This window comes from Manis javanica, chromosome 3, assembly GCF_040802235.1.
Source record: "Manis javanica isolate MJ-LG chromosome 3, MJ_LKY, whole genome shotgun sequence".
NCBI lineage: Eukaryota > Metazoa > Chordata > Mammalia > Pholidota > Manidae > Manis > Manis javanica.
The window spans coordinates 68,211,060-68,237,527 of record NC_133158.1 but is presented as its reverse complement, the minus strand read 5'-3'; the positions used below and the strand labels follow the sequence as shown (position 1 = coordinate 68,237,527).

The 26,468-nt window shown below is 45.9% G+C and overlaps 1 protein-coding gene and 1 long non-coding RNA gene across 3 annotated transcripts; one reads left to right on the top strand and one right to left on the bottom strand.

Moving 5' to 3' along the window:
• Positions 1-930: 930 nt before the first annotated feature.
• On the top strand, positions 931-25,353 carry C3H3orf52 (chromosome 3 C3orf52 homolog). Of its 2 annotated transcripts, none has more exons than XM_073231688.1 (7): positions 931-1,382; positions 6,965-7,094; positions 14,448-14,575; positions 17,867-17,937; positions 20,244-20,425; positions 24,292-24,468; positions 24,597-25,353. In XM_073231688.1, the coding sequence occupies exons 1-6, from the start codon at positions 1,245-1,247 to the stop codon at positions 24,294-24,296; spliced, it is 654 nt and encodes a 217-aa protein (XP_073087789.1). In that variant the 5' UTR covers positions 931-1,244; the 3' UTR covers positions 24,297-24,468; positions 24,597-25,353. The 2 variants fall into 2 exon arrangements, with proteins under 2 accessions (XP_073087789.1, XP_073087788.1); XM_073231687.1 differs by having other exon boundaries at positions 24,292-24,488.
• Positions 5,858-11,268, bottom strand: LOC140848397 (uncharacterized). The gene is made up of 2 exons (XR_012129210.1): positions 10,646-11,268; positions 5,858-6,279 (listed from the first exon to the last, which is right to left on the bottom strand). It is a non-coding gene; the product is annotated as an uncharacterized lncRNA (long non-coding RNA).
• Positions 25,354-26,468: the final 1,115 nt, after the last annotated feature.

Genomic DNA, 26,468 nt, shown 5'->3' with positions numbered 1-26,468 from the left:
TCTAGACCAGCAGCTGAGCACCCACCTTAGCATGACCCCATCCAGCAGGCAGATGGAATGCAAAGTCCAGGTGATCTGGTAGCAGGCAAGAGACAGCCAGAACTCCGATATCTAAGCAGTGTCTGAACAGTAGACACTGAAGGTGCCAGATTTTTGGACTCAAGTCAACATCTTCTGCAGTGGAGCTTGTATGTATCTTGTCTACACCTCAAACTGGTCTCAATATGTGTGTTGGGGGCAGGGCTGAGAAGTAGAAGGGAAAGCCTGCTCTGAACAGAAGCTGGATACGATCAACACACATGTGCTCAACAAACATAATTCCAGGCTCATGAAACCGGAAGTTCTGAACTATGGATTGTGTGTTGTACTGTTTCCTCAGGTTTTTTTTTTTTTCGTCTGTGTGTGTGTGTGTGTGTGTGTGTGTGTGTGCCTCTTCCTCCCAAAGGTGGATAATAAGAGCTCGACTATGTATGTTTGCTATGTGTCAGTCACTGTTCTGAGTGATTTAGTGACATCAATTCTTTTAATGTTGGCAACACAAGTCCATTAGGGTACTAACCTATACCAACTTTCCAGATAAGCAAACTGGCACAGAGAGATGAAGCCCAGGGTTTCACAGTTAGCAACCCTGTGACTGGGGATTAACCTGGGCAGCCTGGTTCCAGAGCCTCCTGCCGCAGTTCACCACGCCATACTCTTTGCCTGACTCGAGTTGTAAGAGGAAAAATTGTGTTTCTGTGTATTAAGCTTCATATGCTCCAAACTTTGCACGGGGTTACCCTGCAGGAGATGTTTCAGGGCTATTTGCTAATTAAAGGAAGGAACTATTAGGCAGCGAGAGTTGGGGCAAGCCTTGGCCACAGACAGCTCCCCAGGTGTAATGTCAACTTTCTCCCGTGCTCCGCACTGGCGCTGCAGGGCTCGTCCACTCACAGTCAGTCACCCAACCTGGACCTCGGCTCAGCTTCTGCTTTGTACCTGCGCGAACAGGGAAAGGCAGAGCAGGCAGCGCTCTGAACAAACCAGAAAAACAGCCTTCCTCCGCTCTGCTCGGGACGGGAGCCCACGGCAGGGCACGGCGGCGCCACCGGCAGGAACTGGGGGAAGCTCCCCACCCTGGTGCCGCCCGCCGCCCGCCTCCTCCTCATGCCCCCCGGGGTGGAGTGTGAGCCGCCCGGGAGGTCACTTTGGACTCTGCACCCTCGGCTGTGCGCGCGTGCTGCGCAGCCCTCCGCTGCCCGTCCATGGCAGGCGCCAGGTCCCCATCGCCAGCTGAAGAGCTGGAGCTTTCTGTGCTCAAGGGGCGGCAGGACGAGCAGACGCCTCTCAATGGAGCCGTCCAGCTCCTCCCTGCTCCGGCCGAGGAGCCCTGCCCAGCCCAGGTGAGGTCTCTCGGCACCGGCGCCGGCGGTATCCGGGCGCGCTCCGGCCTGGCACCCGCAGTTTCGGGGTTTCCCCGGCTTAGCGGGTGGGCGCCCTGGATCCGCCTGGCGCGACGCCGGAGTGCGCCCCAGACCCACCCCTCCCACCCCACGGAACGTGAGGAATCCTCCCTGCGCCTCCGCTCTTCCGAGAGGGAATCCCCAGAGTAGAGGTGGTTTAAAAAGTTCTGTAACTTAATTTAGTTTCAATTTTTCTAATGAGGGAGAACTGGAGTGATAAATGGGGTGCTTCCTCAGAGTCTTTTTGCCTCGTCTTTCCTTCCCCCTTCCTTCTCCCATCCCGCTCTCCCCCACCCACCGCCCACCACCCCATCCTGTCTCCCATCTCCTAGACACACACTTCTTTTTTATCCCCAGTCTGGCCATTCGATTTCTCAGGATGGTCTCAAACTCTAAGAGAGTCCTTAGGTACTTAGGGTGAACTCTTTACTGATTGAACAATAGCAGTGAAGGGAACATTACTCGTTCTCACCCAATTTCTAAAACAGCAGAGACTGAACTCTCAGACATCTACCTTCTGATTAACTCCTGAGACTGGCTTGAGGTTTACTGGGAACGTCCGTGGTTCTAACCTATCTTTCTAGGTCCCTCTCCACTCCCTGCCCTTAGGCTGTTCAATTGTTGATTTCAGGGATAAGCAGGAAAATCACCCTTTGAAAGCATTGCTTTTGCTTTCTCATCGATTCCTGGAAATACTGTAGAATCTCCTTTTATAGGAACCTATGGGTACTCTGGAAAGCAACATGGGACTTTATGTTTGAATGAAAGATGACCACTACGAAAGAATGTCAAGTTGGGCAAAGATGGTCTGATCCCTGTGCAAGCGGCCACAACCGTGGATTAGCTGTATCGATCCTTCAAGGCAGCACCTGGGAATGGAACTGGAAATACTTGCTTCTTGTTAGATAGACCCAGGGCACCCCAAAGACTCCTTGGTTTAGGACCAAATCCAGAGATCTGCGTTCTGGTGACAGATTCACCACTAGAAGTTCTGTCCTGGCAAGGAGCTGCAGTCTCTGGGTTCCCAGCTGTCAAACAGTGGTGACATAACATGGCTAACCCAGCGTCTCTGTGAGGACTTCTTGAAAGCAGGTGATTGGAAACACATGCAGGGTACCAGCGTTTTACAACTGTCTAGCACCTGCCCAGGGGAGATTGCTCCTGCAAGTCCTAGCTACTTCCTCATTCGTCAGGTGTGGGCAGATATCCTAGACTTCCTTGTGACTTACTTTTGTAGGTCACCGAACAGGAAAGCTGTGGTGAGCGACAGAATGGCATGCAAGTAAAGGGTGACAGGAGTACTTAGATGGCACTCTGGAAATGTCTGAATGGGAAAAAAATTAAAAAGGAGAAAAAGAGAGAAAAAAACCCCTCATTTGATGTGTTTAGCATTCTCTTTGGTTCTATAGAATATGTGGAAGTGCATTTTAAATTGACAAGTCAGATAATGCAGCAGAGTCCTTAAAAGTGTTGGCTGGCACAAGCTCACGATTCAGGCTCCAGAATTTTGAGTGTAGGTTTCCTTACACCGTATGTTGATTTCCAGTTTTGAAATGTAGCTTAAATCCACGTATTTTTATTAGCCATATGTTTTGTACCTGTCATGTGCCAAATACCTCTCATACAAAAATGCATTTATTTATCACAACATATTTCAGAGGGAGGTGTCAGTATTCTGATCTAACAGGTGGAGAACCTGGGGCTCAGAGGAGTTACAAATATTCAGGTTCACTCAGTAGTGGTTCTGGGATTTGAATTTAGGCTTTTTAAGTCTTGAGCCTATGCTAGTTTTGTTGATTTATTTTTATAGAGATACAAATATTAACATATAATTAAAATATGATGTATGATTTATGCTCATTTATGTATCATTGCCTAAATTATATATTACTAATTTGTAACTTAGGGAATTTAAGTGAAAGATGAGGAGTTGAGTAGCATCCCTGGAATGAAGAGGGAGTTGCCGGTGGGTGGATGGACGAGGAGCAGGGAACCATTTGGGGATCGTGGGAAGGAGGCATCCATATCATGGATATCTTCCTACTAGGCAGGACTGACTTGGGAGAGTGTACAAAGGCAGTTGAAAGTGCTTTTTTCTATCTTGATCTGGTTTTGGAGCCCCAGGAAAAGGGGGTACCCTGGGTCATTCTAACATGAAGCAAGTATTCCCAATTCCATTCCCAGGCCTTTCCTGCCTTCACTGTAAACATGGCTGTGCGGTTGGGTCAGAAGTGAAAAAGAAATAATGGGCAATAGAGTAAAACTGTTTCATTTTATGGCTCAGTACATGGGCTCTGACATCAGTTTCTAAAGAGAAATCCCAGAGGCATTTTAAGGGATGGCCGCATCATTAGAATAATAATAATCCGGTTCATGGATAGTTTTGAGGCAGTTGAGACTTACACAAATGGAGTGACTAAAATTAGTTCCCTTGCTCTGCTTTATTCAGAATTTAAGAGGAGGGTGAACTAGCTACTTTATGCTTTTATCAACAACTGGATTAAATCCCACGATGAAGATTACAAAGACAGGTTTTCCTATGTGCTATTAAATTTTTCCCAGCTCTATATAGTATCTGCTCCTGAGTCACCAAAGAGAAGAAAGGCTTTTTTGTCCAGGGAACAGATTATCCTGCCATTGCGGCAGGATCTTGTGTCATGCATTTGCATCCTTGTCTCAAGAGGGATGTGACTATCTGGGGGAATGTTCAGAGGTAGTTCCCCCAAATTCTTAAGCCATATAACATGATCATAGAATGTGAGATGCAGTTTGCAAAAATCTCTGGAACGTGCCCTGCAGAACAACTTGCCTGCGGCTTGTCCTCAGAACCTAGAATTTGGGCAAGAAGGAATAAAGATGCCAGTGAAGGAGGCAGTGTGTCTTCAGGACCCACTTTTGAGGGGACACTCGGCACAGGTTGTGTCAAAGGCTGTCCGCCCCAGGGCATGTGGGCCCTCCTGGGGGTGCTTCTGAGGAATGCTAGTTCCCATGCACACAGCTGAGGAACACTGTGCTATTGTCAGGCTGGGAGTGGCTGACAGACCATTTTCAGTGACTTAACAGTCTGTGAAGATTAAGCATGCCAGGGGGGTGGTGGGCTCGCCCCTATGGCTGATGACAGGACCCTGAAGGGGGCTGGGCTATAGGATGGCAGCTTTGGCAGGACAGGAAGAAGCATTTCCTATGGATAAGGGCTGTGGAATTCTGAGCTCAGTTCTTCAGGAAGTCACAGAGCAGTGGTCTCCTCAAGCCACCGGGGCTTGGCTTACGATCTCCAGGAAACAGTGTAAGCGAAGGACTCTGAGGCCAAAGAAGCACATTGACCCTCATTCTGCAGCTCACTGGACACCCCAGACCACTTTATTTTGTATTAACCTTATGGTCCAAGCTGCTTCTTAAATAGGACTGAAAATGGCACAGGGTCATTTTGGTCTCTGGAGCTCTGTAAATGGGAAAGTAGGTTCCATCCCTGGGAAGCTGAAGGTTCCTCTGCTGGCACTTCTGTTCTCCCATGAGCTCTGTTCAGCCCTTGGCTTGGTCACTTTGGAAGAGTTCACAGCCTTCGAGCTGATAAGAGGTGGCTCTATCCCTGGGTTCCAGATAGTCCCAGGGCCTTTAATGCTCCCCTACACCCAACTGGAAATGCCAGTGCTCTCAGGGGCTCCAAAGTGTGACCCTTAATTGGGAATTTCTCAGAGTGTATATTCTTTAAAGTTGTGGAGGCCTCTACAAATATGTATGAAATGCCCATTACCTGAAGGAGGTCCGGGTGTGGGATATGAGAACAGGGATGTCTCAGAACCACCTGCCCTCTCTCCAGTTTCACTTGACCTAGGGAGATAAGGCCAGTATCTGTTTATATGTGAACATGAAACCAGGTACAGCAGACAGCAGCAGGCACTGGGCTGTGTGGACAGCTCCTGCACCCAGAGCACCCTCCATGGGCAGGGTGGTGGCAGGCCCCCCCCAGAATGGGAGAGACTTGGACCTGGCTTGTGGAGAGAGGGGGGCTTCAGACCGGAGGTCTTAACCCTGGTAAAGCAACTGATCCACTTTGAGAAGTTTAGTTAGAAGCCAGGGCTTGCTCCCACCTCCCTGCAATGTGGTCCCCTAGGTCCAGGTAGGGGCTAGGTGTGTGTAGTTTAAAAATTCCCCTACAGGTGATTCTAATGTGCAGCCAGACTTGGGGTCCTCTCATTGAGAAAGTTTGGACTGTAGTCCTAATGTGGGTGGGCACTTGCCTTTACTGATGGCCACGGCCCAAATCATGGTGGTAAAGAAAATAAACGAGGTGTCGACTCAGGAATGAGCTTTGGGAAGTGGCTGCTAGGCCTCTGTGGTGAACACTGAGTCATGATTGTTCCCATTTGTTGAACTCCTGATATTTTTTTAGCAAATGTTTCATGTAAATGATCTCTAGTTTTTACAGATTTATTATATTCACAGTGGAGGACCTTGGGTCAACCAGTTTTAGTAGCTTGCTGATCATCACCTGCTTTTAAGCGGAGAGGTAAAACTGGGATTGGAATCCTAATACAGAAACACACTTTTCCTATCATGGTCCATTGTTTCCCATAGTGTCCATGTGGGAATTACCCAATAGCTCATCAGGAAGTAGAAGAAGAGTCACAGAACCATTTAGGGGCAGGTGGCAGCCCTAGAAGCCCCTCCCCCTGGCAGGCAGGCATGCTCATAACCTGGAGCTCTGCACAGCAATGTGGGGAATCCGTGGGCAAAAGGGAGAGCATTCCAGCTTTACAGTGGTACACTGCAGCAAGTAGTCCTGGTTCATTTCTCCACCGCATCTTTGAAATGGGCTGATGCCTCCCTTGCAGCGCTGTTAGAATGAAGTGAAATGGTGTTGGTGATCAGTAAACCATGGTGGTTATAATTAGCCACTTGCCTACTGCAGCTTACTTCCTGGCATCCCTTGTGTCCTTCCCTTCAGTCCCCTTCCCAGGCACTAATTACATAGAATCTGGGCCACAGCAGTAGCCTTCTAGTTTTCCACTCTTAACCACAAACCACTTTTCCCTCCTATTCAGCTCTTGTGTTCCAAAACCTTCACTGGGCCCCCAGTGCACACCACATTAAATCCAAACTGCTCTGACAGCATCCAAAGCCCTCTTGAGTGTGCCCCAACTTTTCACTCTTTCTTCTCGGAACACTCATGACTTGCCTTTGAAACTCACCTTCCCATCAGACGGGTGGGTCCCTTGGCCAGTTCCATCATAAGTGAACACAGACGGTGCTCCTTCCTGGCTGTGGAATGCCTTTCTGGGCTGCCCTTCACAATCCTGCCTATTTGCACCCCCCCTCATTCCCCCACCCCGCTCAGAACCCCTAGGGCATGTTCTTGCAACTTCTTTGTGAGGTTTCATTCTGCCCCTTTGTAAACTTGACTCCATGGAGTGCAGCCCCTGAGATCAGGGTCCCTCATGTCTGCGTCACTGGCCCCTAGAAAGCATTCAGAAATGCTGTTGAAACCAAATAAAGCCTAACCATCTCCCTCTACTTTCCAGGCTAACAAGGAAAGTCCTTGGAGCCCCTGTAATAAGAAGGTGATCAGAAAGTGCAAACTATGGATGGTCATTGCCTCTATTTTCCTCGGTATGATTATAGTGATCATCATAAGCTTATGTCTTATTGGAGGTAAGAGGATTTAAACATGACTAAGTTGGCTTGTTAATGCTTGTGGCTTACACTGAAATGAAGGTGTCCTTATTAGTATTTTGTTATGTATTTTATAATATGAATTTAAAACTGGTTTGGGAGGTGTTGTATGGGTATGAGATATATATAGTTCTTGTTCTTGTTTTTGTTTTTTTAATTTTGTTTGTTATGTTATTTTATAAGCTCTGGAAGAATTTTGGAGACCAGTGTTTAAACTCTGCCCATTGGATCTTAAAGATTTCTTAGATGTTTCAATACTTAAACACTAATGTATATTTTATTATATTTCTATATCTGCTTGTTTGAAATAATTTTTCATATAATTTGTGTAGTAAAAATATGTGTGTATTTCATCTGATATACTTGGTGTATTATTATAGTAATAAAATGATGAATAATGTATTTGACAGTTTAAAAAATCTTATAGAACCATATATCTATAAGCTGCCATTATTTTAACTTATTTTAGAAATAACTTAATATATTCTATTGTATGTGTATACAAAACAAAAACTTAGTGCTAGCTGTTTATTTTACATACATTATCTCATTTTATTATTTATTATGATTATAAAAATAATACAAAGTCAATTACCCATGGGCCCATCCATATTATTAATATTTTGTTGTATTTCCTTCTAGTCTTTTAAAAATAATTTGAGATCAAATTTTTTTATAGTCCTATGGCCTACATTTAGGATTTTAATGTAACATTGGGATCGTCTTGCCAATTCATTAAAAATTACTTGTGATCATCTTTTTTTTAATGACTGCATGATGTAGTCTTCGATACCATTTAAAGCCTTTTTGGTAGTTGCCTTTTTATGATTATCGGTATAATAAAGATTTTCATGATGTATAATTATAGCACCCTCCAGTGGGCAATCATTTTGGTTTCAAATAGGAAAAGAGAAAATTGTTTTTATTTGTAACAATGCCTGTAGGTGGTAATTGTAGGGAAAGGGGGGCAGTTCTGGAGTTTGGGTGCTCTTGCAGCAGACTCGTGTTGAGTGAGGCTCTTCACAGTAGACCCAGAGAATGAGAGCCCCCCAGCTTCTCCAGGGGGGCCTGGGAACTTTCTCAGGAGCTACATGTGCCGTTCACCTCCTGTTCCTCCTCCCCAATTCCTTCCTATGTCTCCAGGTTCTGTAGTCCCAGAAGGAATAGGGAAATGTGATGACATGTGCCAGCCTCCAGCATGGGAGATTCTCAGGCAGGCGCCATGTTTACTCAGTTCCTTAGGGCATAGCTGAGGTCGGATGGGTGATTCTTTGAGACCACAGGCTGGTTCTGCGGTGGGGAGAGGTTCATAGGAGTGCTGCACCCGCTCCAGCATGCCAGGACAATCGTTTGGTGTGCGTACTATACTCCCTCTTCCCATCAACTCCCACATGTGATGTGAAAACTGCACTTGAGTCCCCCAGCCTTGCCAATCACAATGAGCTGGTGCTGTCCTGAAAGCTGGCTGATTTGTGTCATGGCATCGGAGCCTACAGCTCCGATGTATCTATAAGCTGCCATTCTTTTAACTTATTTTAGAAATAACTTTACATATTTTATATAAAGGACGATGCAACAGATCGCCAGTATTCAGGATTCTGAAGCCCAAGATCCAATGACTTCCATTCTCAAAGTCATCCGACTTCTCCAAATCACAAAGGCAATCTGCAAAGGAAGGGGTTCCCTTTCCTTCCACAGTTTCTTAGAGGGACATGACAGCTCATAGGATAAAATTCAGGGAAGAACTTTTTAACATCTGCAGTGCAGACTTCATTTTCAACTTGGTTATAAAGTTGTGTTTTTAAAATATTAATGCTCTAAGAGAGATTTTTTACTTTTTTTTTTTTAAATCAGGAAAACACTTTTATTTTACTTGGCACCTCAGACCTCGGGGTTGGGTTTGTGCTGTGCAGTGGGGAGCGTCATGGTAGGTGGTGGGGTGTAATAGGCACAAAGGCAGGGGGCCGGGCTTCCCTCTGCAACAGTCCCAGGCTCACTGAGAACGACTCAAGAATGACAGTCTGCAACAATCAGCCATTGCCTAATTGCCAAGCCCATTAATATGAACCAAATATTTGTAGAACTTTTGAACACACTTTGGAAAACATTGCTGTCTGGGTAAAGGGCAGTGTCAAGGGAAAAGGGAGAGCCCGGGGCTGCACCTGTGGCTGTCCGGATTCATTAGGAAGTAAGGTTCCTTAGGGACTGCGTTTGCCCTTTGCCTCTTCCTTTCCTTCCTCCTAACTCCATAATCTCCTATCTCAGGGCCCTGCTGTCCCCAGACCGAGCCTGCCTGGTGGAGGTGTTAATAAGAGGGACACAGAAGTGGGCAGTAAGCCTATGCCAGAATGGAAAGGGTAACTAGTTGGGGAGGGGACAATAGGGTATGTAGGGCAAGATGCCCAATGGGGAGGCAGGTTTTCTCACTGACATTGTTAAGAAGGGCCATCCAGTGATCATAGTTAAGACCAAACTGTGCTAGATGTTATTATTGTTGCTAATTCTCTGCAGACTGTGCACCCCTTATTGTCTGCTCGTGGGGTGGGCTCTCCCCCGCAGCCTTGCTATGCCGCTGAAATGATGGCGGATTCAGGGCCATGGCTCAGCTGCAGGCATTGGGCCCGGGCTGCATTGCATGCACACTGTGGAGGAGAGGCTAGCACTCTGCCAGGCTCATAGTAGACAAAGAAATCATTGAAACATGGCCAGTATTTTAGGCAGAGCCCAGGGAATCCTGAGTCTGGGGGACTGGTTTTGTCCCAGCACTTTAGTGAAAAGGATTAATGGATTCTGTCCTCCCTAAGGATTATAAATTCCTTAGTGTAGAGGGTAAAGGAAGAAAAGCCTCCCACCCTGCCTCATCTTAAAGTCATTTTCTTTCTGGATAATTTGGAGAATCAGATAAGTACCCTCAGGATTCTGCTTTCTTCACTAAGTTGCCCCAGCAGGCATGGGGCCAGAGAGCCCTGAATGACACTTTACTAATGAAACCCTTCCTTGGTTTGGGCAAAATATTTTAAATGTTATGTAAACCAAACTGTGACAAGTAGGCGGATGCTTAGGGACCCGTATGTGATATCCTCCAGCTCCAGGGATTTCTGCCTGCCCTGTTGCTCTCTCAACATTCAGGCTGTTCTATGAGCAGGAACACTGCGGTACTGAGGGGCAAGGGGGACTTCCTACGTGACGCTGTGCTGAGTGGACTTGTTTCACCTTTGAGTTGGGAATAAGGGCCACATCTTATGCTGTCACATTGCCCTGGCAGGCAAGCAGTTGCATAGGCCAGTGCCCCTGGTGTAGGGGAACTCGAGAAAACCCTCAGCAGACAGCATTAGCAAGCTCCAAGCTACTAAGGTCCTTGGGGGCAGGAATTTAATAGCAAATCTGTAAGCCCAGGGCCTTGAAATTTCTTTGCATTCCTACCTGTTTCTCTTTCCCTCAGGTCTTGTATGTTTCTCTGCCTTTCTAAGCCTGACTTCCTCCCCTGTGTTCTCCGGGGTACCTCCTCCTGCTCCTTCCGACCCACAGACCTGCAGACGCGTCCATCTCTCTGCGTCCTCAGACTCTTCTCCATGTGGGCCTCTTCAGACGTGCTGCCTCTGTCGCTCCTTCGAAACAGTCGTCCATCAGAATTTTACCGCTTCTTTTAGATACCTTTTTCTCTCTTTTCACTGACAAACTTCTGGAAAGAGAGGTGTGCACTCAGATCTTGCCCTCTGCCCACTCCTAAACCACTGGTCCCAAATCTTTCTTTTCCAAGGTCACCAGCATTGCTTGATGGTGAAATCCAATGACCTTTCTCCCATCCCCTGCCCTGTTTGTAGCCTTTAGCTCTGTTAACTGTTGTCCTTTTCTGGGTCTGTGGAACTCCTGACCTTTAGATCTGCTGCTGTTTCTGCCTTTGGCCTTCACATGTGGTGTGTGAGGCTTGCCTTCAGTCTTCTCACTTTTCACACCTTCATGCTTGCCTTTGAGAAGCTCATTCACTCCCAGGGCAGCTGCTACCCCCTCTCAGAGGTGACTCCTAGGTATATATCCACACGCTTTTCCTGAGTTTTAGTCACACTCTTTGCTGCAAGTCTCTACCTGGAAATACCTATCATTGCCTCAATCGTTATCTATGTGAAGCTACTACCCACTTGAATCCCCCACCCCAGTTAGCTTACCCTGTGTAGTTTCACGGTGAATCATGTGATCAGATTTATTCCAGCTCTGCCACTGTCCAGTTGTGTAACTGCAGGCAAATTCTTCAACCCTCTTGGCCTCAGTTTCCACACTTGTAAAATATAAATGATTTCTGAATCTGAATCTGTATCCCGACCCTGCTACTCACTAGTTCAGTTGATCTGAACAAACTACACATTTTTTCTAAGGCTCAATGTCTTCATTTTAACATAGGGTTGATTTGTGTACTATGTGAGGTAATGTCTTCAAGTGCATACCGGAATGTCTGTACGTAAGGCTTAATACAGTGGCTATTTTTCTTCCTGTGACCTGGCTTGATGTCTGGAATAATTTTTCTTATCTCTTCTGCCATGTATCCAGTAATGACCAAATCTTATCAATTATTCCTTGGTAGTATCTTGATCACAATTTTTATCATTTACTACCCACTTACTGCAAGGCACTGTGTTAGATATAATACTTTATATGTATTGATTCTCATTTTTACAATGTAGGTGTTGATCTTTATGCTGAGAACACAGCTACAGACATTTAAGCTCAGGTCAAATGGCTAATAAATATTATCCAAAGCTGGGGTTCCAACCAAGTCTGGCTACCTTTAAAGCCAGTTCTGTTTCCACCATCCTGGGCTTCCTCATCGCACTGCTGTCAGTCAAAATTAGTCCCTGCCCCCCTTGTGCACTGCAGACTCTCTGCCTCCAGTCTCTCCTAGTTCCCTTTCACCCCATCCAACATCAGATTTACTGCCTCCTCCTTCCTGGGAGACATTTAACAACCTCCATTGCACCCTGAAGACATCCAATATTTAAGGCCTCTTTCTCCAGTCTCATTGCTTACATTCTAGCCAAAGATCTTTTTGTGTACCTCCAATGTGTCTGTGTTGAGATTTTTTTTTTTAATGGAAAGTTCTCTACATGGAAAGTTCTGCCCAGATGAAGTCTCACTAGTGACATATAAACTCTCCTGTGTGGGTGAAGCCCCTTGTTCTGTTATTATTACTTTAATAAGCACAATCATTTAGTTAGATCTTGGTATGGATTCATTATTTAGATGATCCACTTTGAGTCTGTATCATTAGAGCTATTGCTGGAGACCTTTTTGAACTTGGCATCTCTTCTTAGGGCCCCCAAGGTCAGCAGTTATTTGAATCCTATATCCATCCTCTGACTTCCCCTGTTACTTTCTGAGCAATGATGCCTGCTGTGAAAATGCACATGGTGGGTGTAGAGTTCTTAGCTATCCTTTGCACAAAGCACTGTTATAGTGGAAAGGTGAAAGCGCTAAAAATCAAATGTCAGGAAATAGTGAGCCACCTGTGAACACTATGCAGCCATCAAAATCATCTTTGCAGGGAATTTCAAACACATGTGGAATGGCTTTTGATATGTGTTAACAATAAAAGAATAAAGACAAATAAGCCATGGCAGCAATAAAAGGCAAAAAGCAGGAGGCCACACAACCTGTTCATGAAAACCTCGGATATATACAGAAAATGTGGAGGAAGAAGGTTTAGACTAAAAGGATTATTAATATTTTTTGTTTCGTTTTGTTACAATTTCCTGTACTTGGCAAGTTTTCTGGTATGAGGCCATAACTTTTTATCCAACAGAATAATGTAATGGCTTACAACTAATAAGGATACAGGGATAGCTCCCTGTGTTTGGGGTCCCTGAGGTCTCCTCCTAGATTCAGTGATTTGCTGAGAAGAACCACAAAACTCAGCATATAGACTTAGAAATGGCTGGGATTTGTGGCAGCAAAAGGATATAGAGCAAAACTTGGAGGAAACCAGGCACCAGCTTCAGCAAGTCCTTTCTGCATGCAGGCACAGGGGCTGCACGCAGTTCTTCCAGCAATGAGTTGTGAAGTGTTGTCTGCCAGGGAAGCACGTTACAGACTCAGTGCCCAGAGTTTTTATTGGGGTCAGTCACCCAGGGCAGCCTCTGTTTGGCACATATGAAAATTTCAGACTCCCAGAAGGAAAGCAGATGTTCAGCATAAGCCACACTGTTTGTACAGTTGAAGCACAGCGAGCCACTCTTACCAGGGAATGGTTAGAGCTCTGATAAAATCCAGGCTCCCAGAGGCCAGCCTTGAGCAGGCCTTGCTAGGCTCGCAGTCTCAGGCCGGCTATGTTAACTCTTTTCTGCACATTCCCTTGCCTCTCATGCCTCACATTTCCTGACTTCCCTGGCAATAAGAATCAGGAAGCATGGGATTTGAGAGAAAAGTCTACATCAACACAAACACCTGTTTCCATCCACCCACGCCTTTCTCAGGGCCAGGAAGGTGTTTCCAAGCGTGAGCCCAGCTGGTGAGGCTGAGGGAGTCAGGGGAGTGTGATTAATGCCCTGAGAGCCAGCTTCTAGCTCCTGGCTCCTGACTTTGTGTGCTTTCCCTTAGGTCTAACTGCCTAGAAATCAACTAGCTAGCAGTCATTAGAGCATAAATAGCCACTCAGAACTCCCTGGCCCAGGAATTTATCTCCCAGGTGTCCTGGGCCCCTGAGAGCAGTTTGGTTTCCCTTGTGCAAACGGAGTGTGTCAACATGCCCCTCCTGTGGGACACGATCTAGAGCGATGGTGTTGTGCCAGCTCCCAGCCTTCCTGGGAGATCCGGAGGCTCTGGCTCACACGCTCCATCCTGGCTGCTGCTCTGTCCTGGTGGGTGATGTCCCGTCTTGATTATCATGCCTTTGACAGCACAGAAGTGAGGGCGATTCAACCAAGTTCCCTGTTCCCCATGCCTGCCCCCCTCACCCTTGTCCACACCCTGCGCTGTCTCCCAGCACCTGCCCTGATTCCTGTGCACGTGGCTAAACTGTAGGTTTAATTTAGCAAACAAATCCATGTTCATCCCACTCTTTCCCACTGGCCCTTCCCCCAGTCTGTGTTCAGTGGAATCTGGGGCCCCTTATGGCACTAAACAAACACAATTTTTATCACGATGGAGGCAAGCCCCGTCTTTATGTGGTCATACTGAGAGGAGAGAACATTTCTGATTCTACTTGCATACTGTGTCCAAACTTATCCTTGAAGAAGGCTGATTGTTTTTGATAGCACCAATGGGATACATAAGTCTGTCATTTTATTATTTCATGTATGTGTTTACTTTTACTTTTCATTTCCTCCCCACCACTCTCTTTAGTAACTTATGTCGATGAAGATGAAAATGAAATAGTTGAATTAGCATCAAATAAAACATTCTTGATCATGCTAAAGATTCCAAAGGAGTGTATTACTGAAGAGGAATTGCCTCACCTGCTCACTAAAAGGGTAATTATATCTTAAGCATTGTTTACTGAGTTTTTAACATCTGAATATGAATTCTGCCAGAACAGGTGGCATAGAGCTATTGAATCAGTGACTTCAAGATTGGATTCTTTGAATTTTGACAGAAACTGGTGCTTAGAAATGGGTTTTCTGTAGGGCAGAGCCAGAGAGAAGAGGTGTGGCCTCCAGCTCCATGCATCTTGAAGGACAGTGCTGTTTCCTCACTCTGGGCTTATCTTTGAATCAAACGGTGGCTTCATGGAGGGTGTATGATCTGCTGGACACATGCTGAGTGCCGAGACCATGAAGCCTGTGCTCTGGGTGGGGGCTTATAGTCCAAGGAGAGGAAGCATTTAAATAATTATAAAACAGTGTGGTATGTTCTATTGTTGAGAAACGTATAGTGTGTTTTACAACCCAAAATCCACAGTGTGTTTAAACTACCTGACCTGAGGATGGAGGCTTGGAAGGCCTCCTGGAGGAGGTGATACTCAGGACGAGTCTTGAAATAAGAAGTAGGAGTGCCCTAAAGAAAGAGCAGAGAGCACTATTGGGTCTGCACAGCATGTACGGTGAGGCAGGGCCTGGCAGGGGTGAGTGATCAGGAAGGGAGGGGTCAGATTATGAAAGTTTTCCTACTCTCTGGTAAGGCCCTAAAAGATCTTAATCTGCAGCTGACATGGTCAGCTTTTCATTTTAGCCTTTCTGTGTGATGGTGGAGAAATGGTGGAGGCTGAGAGCTTAGTTAGAAGGTGTTGCAGTAGTCCATGTGGCAAATGAGGGGGCATAAATAGGGCAGTTTCAGGGGAGTGAGATTCAAGTGAGATTTAAGAGGTCTTCTCACTCCTCAGGTCTCAGTGGATGTGGGGGTGGAGGAGGGAGAAGGCTCCAGGCTCCTGATTGGTGGCTGCGTGGGTGGGTGGTGGCATCACTCATGGAGTGTGAAATGCAGAAGAATGCCCTCTGTGCAATACAAGGTCTCTCCAGTCAGACCATAAGGGTGGGTGGGGCAGTCCTGGTTTGCCTGCCAAAGACAGTGGTTCACAGCCAGACCCAGAACAGTTTTGGTAAGAAAATTTAAGCAAGAGCAGCCTGCCATCCATTACATTCTTCTCTGGGGTTGATAGATTGATTGGGATGAGTCCTCCTCCCCTCGGCTCCCATTTGAATCCTACAAAAGATCCTGAAAGGGGTGGTCCCATCTCAGACATCACAGAGTCAGTTCTGGGTGCCAAGTGCATGCCGTTTGCTTGCTCCTTTGCTGGGACTCAGGCGTTTGCACTCTGGGATGATTATCCCAGGTTTCTCTCCCTCCTTCTTTTCCTTGTTTATACCTTACCTGCACTTCCCTTTACCTCCCTTCCTCCCATCTGCATCCAGAGCAGGTTACTGAGTGAATAGCCTCTTGCTACTTTCCTTCTGTTTTTTTTTTCCCTCATTGAGGGGTTTTCCATTTGCTGAAATGATTCAGCATCACACATGTCACCTGTGACAGATTGGATTCCTCGTGTTAAAGGGAAACAAGATATTAATCATTCACCTTAGAGCCCCATCTCCTGTGCGGAGCCAGACATGAGCAGGTCTACAGGTATTTCTAGCTCATCAGCACAAAGTGGTGAAGGGACAGGGACGGCCACGATTCTGGGCGTCTCAGGCATCTGAGCTGATCCCTTCTCTGAGGAGTGGAAATCCCCACACTTGCCCTGTATGCCTCACAGATGCACATGAGATGCATATGAACAACTCCCTGAAGCATTTTTTTTTTCAGAATTATCTGATTTACAGATAACAAAAGTGAGGCACAGTGAAGTGAAAAGACTCCTACCACCCACCCTTTTCCAACCAAATGTGTTCAGGAACAAAAATGAGCAACTTAGAGATATTATTGTCTTGTTGTCAGGTCAAGAATCCCTTTTTTCCACTTAGGCCAACTTCTAGAAGTTTCTGGATATGGAAGGTAAATGGAGTGGACAGTGAACATCATGCCCTCTCTTTTGCTTTATTGACTTGCTTTTCTAAACACACTTTTCTTGGCCTCTCTCCTGTTTCCCTGCCAGACTTTCCTTCTCTGAGGGCTGGGCTGTCACTCTGTATACAGCAGCCTGTTAGCTGTGTGTTGTGACACCCCAGATCATGTGCTCCCAATGTGTAACTGTGTCCTGATGATCGCAGGAAACCATGCCGCCAAAAAGAATCTTAGGGTGGACCATAAAGTGATCTAGTATAGCCCTCCATCTCTTAATGTAAGATTCTAAATTAAGTTGATTTCTGAGAGCCTAATATGTGCAAAATGCAATGCTAGGCCCTAAGGTTAATAAAGCAAGGAAGGGAGAGAGGGAACAGAGAAGGTTAGAAGGAAGGACAAACATAATCTCCGCTATAAGAAGCTCAATCTAAAAGGAAGAGAAGGCATCAGTAGTAGTATTATCAGTGCTTGAAAACAGAATCCCATCTGTAGCACCTTCATCCCCCGTGGACCTGAGCGGCCTATGTAAGCTGCTTTCCCACTTCCTGAGTTCTCTAAATGATTGTTGGCCTGTTGGCAACACTCTTTTCTCTGGGGCTCAACAACTATAAGATGACCCAGTTGTTTCTCCCCAAAGTTCTTATCACTTTATGTTTCTTTCCTCCTTGATATTCAGGACACTTTCCTAAAGTACACAGCTGAACTAAATATGATAATACGTGAAGGCGTGAAACCTGACTAGTGGGAACACAGGTGTTAACCCTTTTTTGTGATTGCGGTATTCCATGCACAAATAAGAACCCCCTATCTTTGTAGTTATCGACCAGCCCCACTTGGTCCCATTCTCGGGGGGAAAGTGCTGTACCTGTGGCTTACATGGCAGGTTCTTCTTACAAGAGGCTCTGGAGAAAGGAGAGAAGCCCTTGTCAGGCAAGCCAGGTCCCGCGTGGCCTGTTTTGCGGTCTTCCCAGCTACTGTGGCGTCCCCTCCTTCCGTGGTCCTCAGGGTCTGTGTGCCCTCTACTCCCCCACTGACTGCTCCCACCCTTAAAGCCACAGGTGTCAGCAGAAAATTTAAGAGATGATTGAAAATCACGGCCTGGCCACTTAGTCCTTATAAATGAGATTCTTTCAAACAAGTGTTAACTTGAGTTGCAGTTGGTGGTAGGCCCACTGCTTCCTATTTCTTGGTCCGGAGCCTCTGGATAAGTTCACTCCCAGCTGGAGTGGAATCCCCTCTGTCTGGGTGTAGCTTTGCCCTGCTGGGTGATGTGCACTATGACCTGTCAGGCTGTGTGTGGCTGTTTCACATGCTCCTGTGTGTTTTAGATAACAGATGTGTACAGTTCCTCCCCGTCTCTGAGTCGTTATTTCACCTCAGCGGAGATCGTGGACTTCAGGTAAGAGTGTGGAGCATTTGTGTTGATCTCTTTCTCTGCAAAGTCACACTCATCACCATTTATAGGGAAGGGCACCCCAAACCTCAGAGCCTGAAGGGAGCCAATGATCACAGAGTGTCGGTGCAGGAAGGTCTTAAGACACCAATTAGCTCAACTCTCCTTGTTTACAAAGGAGAAAAATGAAGCCCAATGAATGGTATGTCCCAAAGGTCGCAAGAAGAGAAGAAAAGCCAGTCACATGTAAACCATTCCTATGTAACAGCAGATGCTCAGTAAGCTAAGGGTAGATCCAAATAGTGATGTGCCTTAAAGGACATAATTCATGTATTGGCTTGTGCATGGGGACACAAATACTGCAGGAGTCCATACTCCTTGTATAATACTAAAAATATAAAGATATATGCCACAGGATATCTGCCTTCTCCCCTCCACCCTGCCCCACTCACCCTGGACAGTCTGTGCCGATCAAGTTCATACACATAGTACATTCAGCCATCAACAGTTTGGTGTGATTTCTTCTGTACATGCACTTATCATATATACTTTATATACTGTACCCTGTTAGGGAGGAAGTAATGTCCTTTACTCTTTGAGGTTCTTCTAGTTGGTCTATGAATCAAATGGGCATGAGATAGAGTAACAGGAGAAAAAAACAAAATTTAATTATATACCTAAGGGGAATCCATAGACACAGATTTCAAAGAGAGTCAGGGAGTAAAGTATGTGTGTCATCCTGAACCAAGGAGAATGGGGTCCGGGCCTGAGATCACAAAGGAAAAGGGAAGCAATTCGCAGGAATATTAAAGAGTAATGTTTGGTAAACAAAGCTTGCTGGGCCACTGAGAAACAGTGGGGTACAGAGAGGAATTATAACAGACTTAGCCACCACCCTCCGTGTCTACCACCCCTAGTTCACATTACAATGTAGTTATCTAGGAAGATATCTCTCCCCAAGGAATGTTCCTCCATCTAAATTCTTTTTATGCAGTTAAGGGGGTGGGAGGAAGGTCCAAGTTTCTGAGTCTTTTGGGCCTCGATTGTTTTCAGCTCTGAAATCATCTGCATGTCACGGTGGTACATCTTGGGTGGTGATTATCACGAGTGATCATTACAGGGTGGCGCCCATGACACCTACAAACTACAGTCGCTGGCTTAGTGTTTGAGAGTGCATTTTTAATATACCCATAGTGCATTCATAACCTGTTTTTCTCCAGAGTTCCGACTATATTATTCATTTGAAACAGGTTTTGGCGCACTTCTTAGCAGTTGTAGAGTTTATAAACCGAATTGTCAACCACATCAATGTTAAGGTTAAGAGCATTGGCCTACGTGACCTATGGCCACAAGAGGGAGCTCGTTGCCTGGCCTTTGTCCGTCGCTCAGGCGTCTGATTCAGCCTTCTGGGGCTGGCCTGTCTGTACAAAATGCCCTAGGGGGAGGGTCTCAGGTGTGGCACCATTTTTATTTTATTGGTGGCTCCTAATCTGGGCCCTCTTGAACCAAAGTAATACAACTGTGAAACACTTAAGTGTGGAGCTAGCATTTAACGAGTGCTATAACTGCTAATTAACTGAGCATAGCCCTGTGATTATTTTTATTTTGGAAATGGAAAAAATTTGTCCTAGGAGGATGAAAACTCCCCTTCCTTTCGTCCCTTTATTGAGAGTTGCAAAATTGGGATCCTTGGGAAATGGAAATAGGACAGAAAAAGTTTCTCACTTTGGGGACAAACCAGGGAATATTTGGGGCTGGTGCACAGGGCAGCCTGGGACTTCAGGAGGTCTCCCGATGGCAGGGAGGCTGGGGCCCTACCTTAACTGTCTTATAGGTTAAGTTATGAACTGGTTAAACTCAGTAGCTCCCCTAGACACTTGTGGGAACAGAGAGAGGGTGTAGTGTGAGAACACGGAGAAGGGAACACTTGCAGAAGGCAGGGCTGCCCTGGGCATGCCTCAGGGGCGAAAGGCTGGTGTTGGGGTGGGCGATGTGCCTGCAGCCCTTGGGTCTTCCTTGACAATAGCTGGGTCACTTCTTTCTCTCCCACGGCCTCTCCCAGTGGGCTCCTAGGAGATGGGCTCTCTGTGGAAGGATCAGGTTAGGACCACTTTAACTTTTGGTATGGACCTACGGGAGGAGGGTTCTTCTAGGACTACATGCTCTCCTAGAACAGCACACCCTTTGCTATTTGCTGCTTTGTCCTGGAAGAACAAAGGGAATGAAAAAATGTTATTGCTAAGATCAATTTCCTAAGTTGCAGTGTGATTCTATGGGTAGATTTTATTGTTTCTGTTTGGTTTGCCTTTCAGTAGTGAAAATGCGACGGTTACCTACCACCTGCAGTTTGGAGTCCCACTGGTGGATGATGGTTTTATGAAGTATATGATGAGTGGGGAGCTGGTGCGGGGCATTTTGCTCCAGGACCTGCATGACAAGAACATATCTGGGTGTGAGGCTCTGGGGCTTGATCCAGCATCCCTCTTGCTTTATGGTAAGTTGAGCAAGTCAAGAGGGCAGAGATGTGATGGTAAACATGTGAACCAAATTGGGGTGGATGATTTCGGTTTGATTTTTGTGCAGGTGATATTCCACCCTCTGTGGCGGTTACACAGTCCCTGCCTTCCAGGAGCAGACAGAGTAGTTGGAAAAAAATAATTAAACTATAGAAATGAGGGTTGCTAAATGTTTCACTGTTGTTCTAAGTCCTGTGTCCCCCTTGACAATATCATTATTAACCTTCAAGGAAACGTGGTTTCGTAAGAGAAATAAATGTTGAAGAATTTGAAATAAGTGATAAAATCAAGTTGTTAAGAGATAACCTCAGTGTGGGGGACCTGACTCTTTTTCTGTTGAAAACCACTGAGTCTGTGAAGAAATTAATAGGGAGGCTTAACCAAATTATGTCTCTTTCCTTAGAAAATTATAATAAATGTACTCATCTTCTTTTAAAACTAAGAACAGAACAAGGAAATTGATATGTTATTTACAAGCATAGAAGACACAGTTTTAGGTCTCAGGAACTTTTAAACCTGTTCAAAACCTGACAAAGAGGAAGGGGGGGAGGGTCAATGTCCTCCCACTGCATCTGTACTGAGCTGGGGCCTTAGAGGTGATCTCTTCTCCCCTCCTACTTCTGATTCCACACTGGGAGATGCGTTGGTTCTTATTAGCCCGCAGTGCTAACCATAGTGAATATCATATTTTCTCGTCCACTATCCATCAGAAACTCTTTCTGCACTTTGATGGTGGTAAATACTGGTTGAGTGGAGGAAAAAGGCAAATTAGAAGGAGATGTGGTTAGCAGCAGACACGGAGCCAGCAGCCTAGAATCAGAACGTGGAACAGAGGGATTATAAAGCTCTATGTTGTGGGAAAAGAGGCATTTATGGTGTAACGTGAAAGTGGACCAATCTTGGCCTGAGAGGGCAGAGAGCTTTCTTAAATTTTTCTTCTTAAAGCTTTCCTTTTCCCACATGAATAAAAAGGTGATATTCAGAAAGCCAGATTTAGCTCGCTGGGAAAGTCTCAGCAGTGACCAAGTTCCTCAGAGGACATCTGAATAAATAACGTGTGTGGGCCAGGCCCAGGGCATCCACTTGTGGACTGACGAGGTCTTGCCCCTTTTACAGGACTTTTAAAAAGAAAAAAAGAAAGAGAAAGCTGTGCCCCCCTCCTGTGTGAGGAGGCGAGAACAGGGAGGCCCACCCTGCAGGAGTCACCCATGGTGGTGGCGGCTGTGATGTGATCACCCTGGTTTTCTGAGCTCCCTCTGTAGCACTGTGGTTACCAGCTCTTAACACATGTAGGCAAGGGTGAGAAAGATCACAGGGATGTGAGGTCAGGAGGGCCATACAGCCACAGAGAGGACCGCTGAAGGCAGGCTGCTTGTGAGGCCTGAGGAGGGCCCTGGGAAGACCTGAGCCCAGCCTTGGACCCCTTTCCCCAGGGCCGGACTCTGATGGGCCCTGGGGGGATGCAGCCATGAGCTGACCGGTTCGTGCTCCTCAGGTTATACTCTTCCTGTGGGACATTTCTGCTGGGGGGTTTCTGTGACCCCACACCCACTCTCCAGAGCACGTGTGTCCAGTGTCTGAGCCATTTGATATTTTCAGGGATATGAGTATCAGTCCCCTCTCCACTGCAGGTTAGACAGCGACCATTTGGGAAGGGAGGAAGGAGAGAGACTCAGAGAAGGCAGGTAGGCCGAGGGAGGGGACAAGCTCAGAGGCAGACTCCAAAGAAAGGGAAGAGTAGGACTTGGCGGGGATGGGGGAGGCCCCTGGGAAGACCCAGAGAGACCCAGAGGGTTCTCAGGCCGGCTTCTCACGTTCACATACGCTGCAGGCTGGGCAGTTCACCCCCACCCTCCTGTGATGAGCTGGCCAAACTAGTTTCCCACAAAGATAGTGTTCACATTTTTCAAAGAGCAAAGATTCTTGGTTTGTGTGCCCCTTAGAGAATTTGAAGACAGCCATGTACCTTCTCTCCATAAAAAAATGCACATATCCCTTCTTCCCTCTACGAAAAATTGTGCACTTCGTCTGCATTCCCTGAAGCCGGTCTGCGGTTCCTTTGAGGTTCATATTTGTGTACTTAGTGTCAGAACCTTAAATTAGATTGTAATTGGATTCCTGAGTTTTTTTTGTGTGTGTGTATTTCTCATTCTCTAATTTGGAAATACAAAGATTTGGGTCTAGCAAACACATTTTTGATGCCTCCTAAAAATAAAAACTTCCTTTTATATTATAATTATAAGGAGTTTTTTTATGTGTATTTTTTCTTCTAGTTTTATTCAGATAGAATTGATATATAACACAGTATAAGTTTAGGGTGTACTGCATGATGACTTGACACACATATATTGTGAAATGATTATTACCACAATAAGTTTAGTTAACATCCATGACTTCATGTAGTTACAAAATTATTTTTCCTTGTGATGAGAACTTAGGAGCTACTCTTAGCAAAGCCACTCTTTCAAACCTATCACATGGCACTGGTAACTGTAGTCATCCTGTTGTACATTATGTCTCCAGTACTTATTCACTTTATAACTGGATATTTGTACCTTTTGACCACCTTCATGCAGTTCCCACATCACCCCACCCCCACCGCATCCCCCACTTCTGGCAACCAAAGAATGAGCAACTTCACGCTCTTACTCTGAGCTTGCACCATTGAGATCATGCAGTATTTGTCTTTCTGTCTTATTTCCCTTAGGTACTGCCTTCAAGGTTAAAGGTTAAGGGTGTTGTTTAATGGACCACACCCCTCCACCTCTCCCTTCCCCTATCTCTGAACTTCTTTACTTTATGGGGCCCCAGGGATGAGGTGGGGAGGTCTGTTTTACTAAATGGCAACATGAGTTATTTCAGACACTGTGAGTTATTTTGGGTGTGGTTTAGTGATTGTGAACTGTTACTTCGTACTGTTGCCTCACATGTGAAGGCGTCAGTTAACTGACCGAGTGAGGACCAAAGGGAAAAGCCAGATTTATGTGAGAGAGAAGAGGAAAAGGCTCTCAGGAGTGAAACAGTAGACCTTGTTTGCACATGTTAGGGTAAGCTGATGAGCTGGCTGCTCGCCGAGAGGCCGGTCCGCGTGTGCTATCCTTGAAGGGACCACATGGGTATCCATGGAAGCCACTTCAGTTGTTCATAGATTCTCCAGGAAATGAGGAGAGTTTAGCCAAAACCCGCAGTTATCAGTCAGGGTCAGTTTGGCACCCTTGTCCACAGGGTATTTGGCAATATTTGGAGACATTTTAAGTTGTCCCAACTAGGAATGAATGTGGGATACTAGCATCTAGCAGTAAAGGCCAGGGGTTCTTCTAAACACCTTCCAGTGCACAGGACAGCTCTCTCCTACAAAGAATTATTCAGCCACAAACGTCACCCATGGGGACCCTGCTGCAGAGCCTATGGGCTCTCTGTGCAGTGTCCCCAGGCCCCTGCACAAGAACCTCTCCTTTGATCCGGCCAGGTCTGCACCCACTTCCCTCATCAGAACTTCTCACAGTATATTGTGCACCTTTTAAAAAACTGAAAATTCAGAGGCATTTTTATGGCTAGATTATGACCAAGGACTGAATGTTAAAATGTCTTCAACCGAAAGGCCTCATCAAAAGGTCACTTATCCTGCATTACACAAAAACAAGTGAGCAAACAATGTTATTTGCCCTTTGAAAAGCATTCAGTTGACTCAGGAGTACTTCCTCTAATCAGGATTTTGAAAAACATTCCAACTTTTTTATAAGAGTTTATATTCAAGCCCAGGGAAATACAATAAAAAACATGAATGTTTAAAATAATCATGATTTTTAAAAATCAACGACTTTTGCCTGTATTTTCTTTGCAGAATGAAGGGGTGGAGGTCGGTCAGCCTGAAAGCAGTGCCTCATTGCATTTTGGGATGAAGAGCACTCATTCTGTTCCACAGAAAAGAGCCTGTGAATTAATGTAGAAGGACTTGCAACATCTAGCGGAAGTGGAGACGGTCCTTTTCCTCTGATTCGGCAGTCACAGCATCCACTGGGTCAGCCTGGACAGAGCCAGGTGGGGGCGGGTGACAGGGTGGAGGGGTGGGTGGAGCTTGTAATGTGAGGAGGTCACTGCTGTGAGGCACTAGCTGCCTCCCCTGACACATGGCCGTTTTCTCTTCAGTGCAAGGGTGGCCTCTCTGGCAGGATGCCACGAGCCTGGTCTGGTGGAGAGAGAACAGGGAGAAGCAGGCAGCTGGATGAGGGAGAACTGAGCCAGGGCATCATGAAGACTGCTGACCGTCTGCTGTGGGTTTTACACACTGGCTTTTTATCGTCCGCAGTTGCTAGCCTTCCTGCAGGACTTACTGTCTGCAGGCGTGGGTCGTGTCTGTTATGGACGATGTCTGGGAAACAGGAAGCAACACTCTGAATAAACTGTTGGAATTTTAAAGCCAGTTCAGATGGGAGGTGAGGGTGGGATATTAGCGATGGTATTGGTTTTCTATGGATATGGAAATGCCTGTCATGAGGGAACAGAGTATTTCTATTTTTTGGAAAATTGCTTTGCTGGAAATTTTCCAGGTGAGAGAGTTTTGTGGTCATATAATGAGAGAACCTTAGCCCCAGTATCTCAGTTAAACTGGCCCTGGGCAGAGAGGGGCAGCTGTGTGTGGGGATGTGTCCAAGTGTATGTGACTCAGGCTAGATTTGCCTTGAGCCCTTTATGACCCATGACTCTGGATAATGAGAATTTGCTTTCTTGTTCACTAGAAGATACATTTATTGTAACCCAGTGTTTCATTTTAAGGATAGTTCCTCAAACTAGGGGGAGAGGTAAATTTCCCTTCTTCCTCTTTATTTTTTACATGTCAAATGTAAACCTTAGCGTGTTTGTACTTTTTAGAAGAAAATGATAAAGAACTTTAATGGAGAAGGATTTTCAAATATTGACAATAATTTATTTTTGCAGCTACACTGTCGCATTTGCTTCATAGGTGTTACTTCTCCAGGGCCCTGGTTTGGGCTGGCGTTCCCTTGCAGTAAAAGGTATTGGAAGTGATCTTTTCATTTCCCTGAGGGCAGCTTCCTCTTCTGAGTAAGACTGAGTTGGGTGGGCTGAGCCCTCCTCTCTGTCCCAGTGAGAGTAGGAAGGGCCTTGTGTCCCCACCACTTCCTCCAGGGGCTCCCTGGCAGGACGAGGTGTCTGAGGAACTGGGGCTGGAAAGAAGGGCCTGTTCCTGTCTGGAGACAGGACAGGGCTTAGTTTTGATCCTCCCTTCTCCTTTGGCAAGCACCAAGATGCAAGGACCCCATCGTAGGTTTTGACCACTTGCAAGTCGGAGAGCAGACTTTCCATCGGTTTGACTTTCCAGCCCAAGTGGTCTGGAAAGAACTGAACTTTGTAGCTATAGCGTTTTGAGGTGTGTGGAAGAAATGACACATACAGTGTTCTGCTACAGGAGATGAATTTATTGGTCATTATATATCTTACTGGTGAGCGTACACCTACCACATAATAAGGTTTCAACAAATATCTGTGAAATGATTGAAGGATTTGAGAAGAAAAACCAGTCTTTTTTAGAAGTCACTTAGCTATGGACAGAAAGGATACAGCTAGGTTCCTGGAACCTGCCCCTCCTTCCATCCCCAACAAAAATTCTACCCAAATGTACAATTCTTTTTTGCCTTTTAATTTAACTTAGTTCTGTAGATGTTTAAATGACGTGTTCTGCAGAAGGCTGGAGGAGATGCCAGCGACGAAGGAGACAATAATAAGAAGAGCTGTTAGACTTATTAGGGAGTCAGGCTTTGCACAGATGAAACAGGAAACAGCAGAAACAAATATCCACATGTTAAAAGTAAATAAAGATAAACTGTAGCATTATGGGTAGTCAGAGAAAACAGTGGTCAGTATAGTTTAACTGGAGAAGGCTTTGCTGAGAAGTAGGACCCAAACTGAAGCCTGAAATAGTGGTGGGATTTGAGTTCCTTTACACTGAACAGATTTGCCTGCCGTTACGCACATATGTGTCTTATTAGGCTGAGGGACATG

Coding starts and splice junctions, on each gene's coding strand:
- C3H3orf52 (XM_073231688.1), top strand. CDS start 1,245: ATGGCAGGCGCCAGGTCCCCATCGCCAGCTGAAGAGCTGGAGCTTTCT. Junction 7,095..14,447: donor AAGCTTATGTCTTATTGGAG/GTAAGAGGATTT, acceptor CACTCTCTTTAG/TAACTTATGTCGATGAAGAT. Junction 17,938..20,243: donor GCGGAGATCGTGGACTTCAG/GTAAGAGTGTGG, acceptor TTTGCCTTTCAG/TAGTGAAAATGCGACGGTTA.